The sequence below is a fragment of the Neomonachus schauinslandi genome, chromosome X (assembly GCF_002201575.2).
Source record: "Neomonachus schauinslandi chromosome X, ASM220157v2, whole genome shotgun sequence".
NCBI lineage: Eukaryota > Metazoa > Chordata > Mammalia > Carnivora > Phocidae > Neomonachus > Neomonachus schauinslandi.
In genome coordinates this window covers 114,203,730-114,211,134 of record NC_058419.1, presented here as the reverse complement: position 1 = coordinate 114,211,134, position 7,405 = coordinate 114,203,730, and the positions used below count along the sequence as shown (strand labels likewise).

General features: G+C 44.8%; 1 protein-coding gene and 1 pseudogene across 1 annotated transcript in view; one reads left to right on the top strand and one right to left on the bottom strand.

Moving 5' to 3' along the window:
- The first annotated feature begins 847 nt into the window (after positions 1–847).
- The window catches only part of GRPR (gastrin releasing peptide receptor), a 30,043-nt gene continuing 23,485 nt past the window's right edge, over positions 848–7,405 (top strand). The window contains exon 1 of the mRNA XM_021680855.1: positions 848–1,260. Within this exon, the coding sequence (XP_021536530.1) occupies positions 848–1,260 (413 nt within the window). The remainder of the gene's footprint in view (positions 1,261–7,405) is intronic.
- LOC110572534 lies at positions 6,047–6,439 on the bottom strand (annotated as a pseudogene).

The following is a 7,405-nucleotide window of genomic DNA, read 5'->3' as shown; positions in this document are numbered from 1 at the left end:
GTGTGCGTCCGTGCGCGTTTAATTCCGTTGCAGTCCCATTTTATAGCACCTTGAACATGTCATTCAAAGAACCGGAAAGGATGAGAAATGGGGCTGCGAGTTTTTCCTGCATTCGCGGGCAGAGCCTCAGCAGGATGCGCGCCGCCTTTTGCCGAGGGCTAGCAGTGCCCCAGGAGCCACATCCGGAAGCGGAAGACGCCCGGGCGTCTGCCGGCTGGAGCCTGCGGGTGGCTTCTCGGGGAGAGCGCGGGGAGAGCGCGGGGAGAGCGGGCTCCTGGGCAGTGACTCAAGTGGCCAGCAGGGGGCTGGCCTTCTCTGTCTATAAGTAGCCCCGGTGCCTCCGCAGAGCCTCAGCGCCGCGGAGGGGCGGTTTGCTGCTGAAGTCAGTGACGCGCACAGCATCCTGCCTATAGGATGTGAGGCTTTCTCAGTGCAGTTGTTTTTCTACCCACTTTAAACCTTCAGGTTCTACACATCAGGAAAGATAGGAAATGCCGTATGAAAATAGGCGGCCAAAAGTTGCTAGTAAACTGCAGCCAGGGAGACTCAGACTAGAGTGGAGGTAGAAAGAGTTGCTACAGAGTGGGTTTAGTTCTGGCTGACTTTTTGTTGCTAACTTACTGAATTTAGACATGTGTTACATTGGTCATGTGAGGACCAGAGCAGCACCAGCATCAGAATAGTGCCGGGCCGTTCTGAATGCCATGGTGTATATGTACTCAGAGTATTTTTGTCAAAGAAGATAAAGAGCCCAGCATAGATTTTATCCTCATCTTCACCCAACTACAAAATCAAAGTTAAGCAACAGCATCTAAGAGCCCTTTTCAGGGGGGCAAGAACCTAGAGGATGGCTCTGAATGATTGTTTGCTTTTGAACTTGGAAGTGGACCACTTCTTGCACTGCAACATCTCCAATCACAGTGCAGATCTCCCCACCAACGACGACTGGTTCCACCCAGGGATCTTCTATGTCATCCCTGCCATCTATGGGGTCATCATTCTGATAGGCCTCGTCGGCAACATCACCCTGATCAAGATCTTCTGTACGGTGAAGGCCATGCGAAATGTGCCCAACCTGTTCATCTCCAGTCTGGCCTTGGGAGACCTGCTCCTCCTGGTAACGTGCGCTCCCGTGGATGCCAGCAGGTACCTGGCCGACAGATGGCTGTTTGGCAGGATTGGCTGCAAACTGATCCCCTTTATACAGCTCACCTCGGTGGGGGTGTCTGTCTTCACACTCACGGCTCTCTCGGCAGACAGGTGAGTTCTGGAGGAAAGTCACCTTCTCTCTGAGGGTGGCAGGTGCCTTGGGAAATGAGCCACCAGCTTGGAGCAGGCAGAGCTGTTTGCACAAAGGGAAGTTTTAGTCAAACTCAGATTCCCTTCCAGGCACGTTGTTCTTCTGGGGATTACTTCTTGAATTGGACATTATCGGTTTAAGAAAGAAAAGTGAGGGGCTCTTGGGACGAAAGGGGAGAAATGAGGAAAAAAAAAATCTCTGAGCATAAGATTGACATGTATTTTCTGGAGACAAATCGGTTTAGCATTGCTTTTTCCTAATTCTCCCTCCCTGCAAAATTAATTGACTGGTGAGGAAAAAAAAAAAAAAAAAATCACACCTAAGAGAGTTTACACCCCAGGCAAATGTTTCTTCGAAACAATTCAAAGGCTTCAGAGAGCAGAAAAGTCCCACTGAATTTCTTCCTCAAAATATTCTTTCAGAAATAAACAAGAGGAGACAATAAGCAGCATTTCTTTGAAATTTATTTTCCTTAGACCATTTACCTTTTCTCACAGCTGATTTTGTATTGGGCTCTCTGTAACCAGAGAGCTGGTTTTTCTATGTGTCCCTTCAGTGAAATCAAATATTATTTGGATTTTTTTTCCCTTGAGAAAGTTCCATTCAAGTTTGATTTTGAATTTTAATCTTTTTGACGTACTTCCACATACAGTGCCTTTGGGTTTTTTTGTTTGGTTGGGTTTTTTTGGTGGGGAGTCCAACGTTTCATTCTGGGCAACACTCATATTTGTGAACTGCATTTCTTGTGTGAACATGTTGCTTAAAAATTCACCTTTATTCACTCTTAAAGATTCATATTAATTCCTTCAACATTTACCAAGCATCTATTATGTTAAAAAACACTTGGTTGAATTAACCCGTCGGGAAATATCCGCAGACTGTTCACACACATTGCTGCCTAGATCTAGCATGCTTCTGAGCTCTAGAAAGTGGACACAGTAATGAATAGACTCCCGAAACATCATGGAGCATATGGTCAAATTAAGAAAAAACTGGAACAATGAACCAGAGACTCTAAGTTTTCATTTTAAAATCCACTGTATGTTATGCTGTTAAAGACACATGAGGATCTGAGCGTGTACCAGGAAAGGCATAGAAGCAGCTCTTGAAAGTTTATACTCTGAAGAAAATGTCCCACATTTTAGTACACGTGGTAGTGGGTTTTCATTTTATAGAGGAACAAACAGTCCCCAGGTGATCTGGCTTTGTCGAGTAATGGACGAATAAAGACAGTGTTATCAGTATTTGTAGACATGTCTTTATACTTAGCTGCCTAAAGTACACTGTTCATTTTCAAAGATGGAAAAGTAATAGCCCGGAGGCAAGGTCTGCACACCGTACCGGCCGGAGGGGCTTTCTCCACTCTCGCCGCTCGCCCCCAGCTTGCTCTCACCTGAACAGCGGCCCCCCAGGTACTGGTGGCCAGGGGCAGTCTCGCGTGTTGACCCGGGCCAGGCAAACTTTGGAGCTGGCAGAAGGTCTGTGGCTCATTACACAGATGCTGAGGTCATCTCAGGATGGAGGCGCATTTTCCTGATGGGAAGATGAGATTTTGGACCCCGGGCTGCTGGGTGCAGTGGTGTAGAGGGTGTTTACCATTTTCTTGGGGTGGGGTGGGGAGACAGAGAGGAAAGCGAGGGTGTGGGATGTGAAGATGTAGCTGCAGGGGGCTCTTTCCAGAGTTTCAGAGCAGACCGAATTCCCCATCAGCAGAAAGGCTCTTTCCAAAGCCAGGTTGCAGCCTTTGGCAGCTCCGGTGTGTTCTCAGCAAGTTTATAGTTACTGTGTGTTCTTCCCCTACTATAAGCTGCCCTATAACTAACTTTCTGTGCTTTGGTGAGGCTTCAAAAAGCTGATGGATCACCTGAATCACAGGTAGTGAGTGCATCTAACCGATTTCGACAAGAATGAGTATTGAGCTAGTTAAATAATACAAAACTACACTTATCTATTTATCTCATTTTTAAAAGCTATTGGGGTCTTATAATAACCTCATGAGGATGGCAGGGCAAATACACACACCCATACCCTCTCTGTTTTTTCTCAACAAGGTACGATCTGTATACAGTAAAGTGAACAAGTGTATAGCTCAATGGATTTTTACTTATGTCTTCATAACATAAGTAAACCACCCAGATGTAGATATAGAATAGTTCCGGCACCCCAGGAGTTTTCTTTTATGCCTAGTTCCAGTTAATACCCACCCCCAGACAGGAGCAATCACTATTCTGAGTTCAGTTAACATAGATTATTTTTGCCAGTTGTTTAATCTCGTATAAAGGGCATCATACTTCTTATGCCTGTCATGTCTGTGAGAGTCATCTATGTTCTTTTTAATTCTTGTGTAGTATTCCACTGTATGAATATACCCTGTTTATGTATCCATTCTAATACTGATGGACATTGGGTTGTTTCCAGTTTGGGGTTCATAATAACCTACTCTGGATAAGCTTATTTGTGCCTTTTGGGGAACATATGTGTTTATTTCTCTTGGGTTTAAGCCTGGGAATGGAATCGCCAGATCACAGGGGACACATATTTAGTAAATATCGTCAAAGAGTTTTCTAAAGCGCTAAGTCTGTATTTGACAGGGTGGTAAAAGGATGAACCAGAAGACCCTCCAAACTGGATGATCATCACAAATCAATGGGGAGCTCAAAACCAATACAGCTTCTTAGTCCCTACCCTAAATCTACTGCATCAGGGTTTCTGAGGTGGGAACAGCATAGTGATAGTCATCCATCCCTGCCCCTTGTAGGTTCACCAGCAATGCCGGTACTCATCCCCATCTCCCTTCTGCAGCCCTCCCTTCCCCCAGGCGAACTTGAGTCTTTTTTAATATGAAGGGGATAACAGTTTTCTGGAAAAGTTTACACTGTTGCCACTGTGTCAGAGGGAGACTTCAAGGCAGTCCCAGAAACCAGAATTCTGGGTTTCACACAGCTGGTCAATTGCAGATTTGCATTCAAGCCCCTTCGCTTTTGGTCCCTGCCCTCCCCCTCCTTCCATGCCTTTTCCCCCTTACACACGCGCCGATGTCCTCATACCTGGTGGAACACTGATGAGTTCCTGGCTCTGCTCCCTTGCTGATGCTGTGTCCTGCCCACTCTCCAGACACTTTCTCCTTTCCTGCATAGAAGACACTACTCCCCATGTGATGTACGGGCTTGGAGTGGGCATCAACGGTCCTGCCTTTTAGGCTTTTTGCTGCCATTAATGCCCAAGTCACTTAACTCTCTGACCTTAGTTGAATCATCTGTAAAGTAATAGAGTTGAGCTAGATTATTTCTAAGGTCCCTCCAAATTTTTTATCTGTCATCTTGCCTATCATTTGGAATATGGTTCAAGCTTCCTCCTTAAAACCCTAAGTTGGACCATTCTAGCCCCAAGGTCCTAACCCTCCCCTAAACATAAAGCTTATTATCTCAGACATGAATTATCTTGTGACTTCTTTCATTTTGCTCTTTTGAAGTATTTTACTCATTTGTCTTTTTTTAGCCTCTCGTATATTCATTGCGTTAACTTTTCAAGTAGATTATTAAGCATGCTGAGGGCAGGGGCACCTGGGTGGCTCAGTCGGTTAAGCTTCTGCGTTCGGCTCAGGTCATGATCCCAGGGCCCTGGGATCAAGCCCCGCATCGGGCTCCCTGCTCAGCGGGAAGCCTGCTCCTCCCTCTCCCTCTGCTTATGTGCGCACTTGCGCTCTCTCACTGTCAAATAAATAAAAACGGCCATACCACCCTGAACGTGCCCGATCTCGTCTGATCTCGGAAGCTAAGCAGGGTCTGGCCTGGTTAGTACTTGGATGGGAAAATCTTTAAAAGAAAAAAAAGAATGCTGAGGGCAGAGATTTCTTATATATTCTTCTATCTTCCACACTGCCTCACATGGTTCCTTGGCACCAAACGGGTGATGAATAAACAGTGATTAATTAAAATTATGGTTAATTAATACACACTTTTCTTCTCATTCTTCTTTTCCTTTTTTGGAATTCATCTGAAAGCATACTCTTTAAAATGTTTCATACAGTTACTGACTTCTTAATCTCTTCCTCCCTATGAAGCTCTCACTGAGTAAATGTGAGAAAAACCTTTCTTTCTGAGTCTATGAATAGATTCGGGGGATGAAGATGGGTGCATGGATGGACAAATGAAAAGATAGGTGGGTGGATGAGTGGATGGGCAGATGGATGGATGGATGGATATATTTTTTACAGACTGGTCTTTCCTACTAGATGCCCATTTCTGTACTAGGTCCTCAGCATTATGTAAATGGAGTTTAAGACCAAAATTAGGCCCTCAATAGGAGAAGGGTAAGGAGAGTTTATGTTTTCCAGTAAGTGTGACGTTTAAAGCTAGATGTTATCTTGACAGCATATAATACCCAAGTTATATTGTGCCTGCTTCAGTATTATTATTCAGTGCTATTTCTGCTAGAATGGATGGCAGAATGAATCCCAAAGGTAGATATATAGAGGAGTTCCATTGTAATTGTGATCCTTGATTCCATGGAAAAGACAGTTCATACATTTTCCCCTCCCTTGTGATTTGGAATGTGTAAAGAAAACAGGAAAGAATTGCATTTAGGCAAACTTCTTGAAGTACAGATTCTTTGAATTCATTGCAAGGAGTTTTTTTTTTCACATTAACATTCTTAGTTTCTTGATCCTCTCGTGAAAAATCTGCATAACCTCCACAGATAAAGCCACTGCAGCATCTTTACTCCTTCTGTTGTCCAATCGCCAGCTCACTTTTTGCCAGCACCAACATTGGCTTTTGCAGTCCCCCTGACTTTCTTCATTCTGTTCTTGCTTTCCTTTCGCTGTTTTCTTGATGTCTTTTTCTTCTCATACAGGCCATGTCTGGCAAGTCTGTGTTTGGGTTCATTTTTCTTTGCATAATCCAAGGAATCATAAATCATGCCAAAGCCAGTTGTCTTGCCACCACCAAAATGGGTTCTGAATCCAAACACAAAGATGACATCTGGTGTGGTCTTGTACATTTTGGCTAGTTTTTCCCGAATTTCTGTCTTAGGTACTGTTGCCTTTCCGGGGTGAAGAACATCAATGACCATCTGTTTCCGCTGAAGTAGTCAGTTAGTCATGAACTTCCTGGTCCGGATAGTTACTGTGTCGTTCATGATGGCGGCCAAGCTTCAAGCAGCCGTGGAGGAAAAGAGGTTCATTGCAAAGAGTTTATGAGATAATGTAGTTTCAGCCTTTCCTGCCATCTCGAGCTGCATGGTCCAGCATCTTAGCCACTAACCAAGTAAAACTAAAAATTCAGCTCCCTAGTCACACCAGCCACGTGTCAAAGGCTCAGTAGCCACACATGACTCTACTGGACAGTACAGATACAGAACATTTCCATTATTGCAGAGAGTTCTATTGGACAGAAGAGAGTTTGCTCTGTGTCTTGGGGTCCAAATCTCTTTTCCAAGATCCATGTTAGTTGGTCTGTCTCATTGACAGTATCAGGAATTTCTCACATAGGCAAATATCAAATGCCCCCTAGCTGCATGGGCTATTCCTGTCTGTCAAATATCTTCTATGAGAAGATAGCAAAAATGAAGAGGGAAGAAACCAGGCAGCCCAATACAGTCACCAGTCACAGGCTTGGGGAATTTGGGCATCCCATTGATGAGGTTTTGAGACCTTCTGAAAAATACATGTGTGGTTCACTTTCCAGGTCTGTGTTATGAACTTCTCTCTGATCCTTCAATTCTCTTTTGCCGGGACCTCTTCTTTCTACCAGTCTGTCTTTCTATCTTCCTATCCCAAGGCTTGCCAGAACAAACACAGTTGTAGCTAGACTCCTTTTTTTTCTTTTTAGAGAGAGAGAGCACAAGCGTGCGATCAGAGTGGGGGGCAGGGAGGGGCAGAGGGAGAGGGAGAGAGAATCTTAAGTAGGCTCCACACCCAGCATGGAGCCCGACAACACGGGGCTCAATCCCACAACCCTGAGATCATGACCTGAGCAGAAATCAAGAGTCGAACACTTAACCAACTGAACCACCCAGGCGCCCCTCTAGCTAACTTCTCATTGCTTCCACATTGCCTTCTGACTTCTCCCCTCTCTGACTTCATTTCCCTCTCCTTAATAGCTG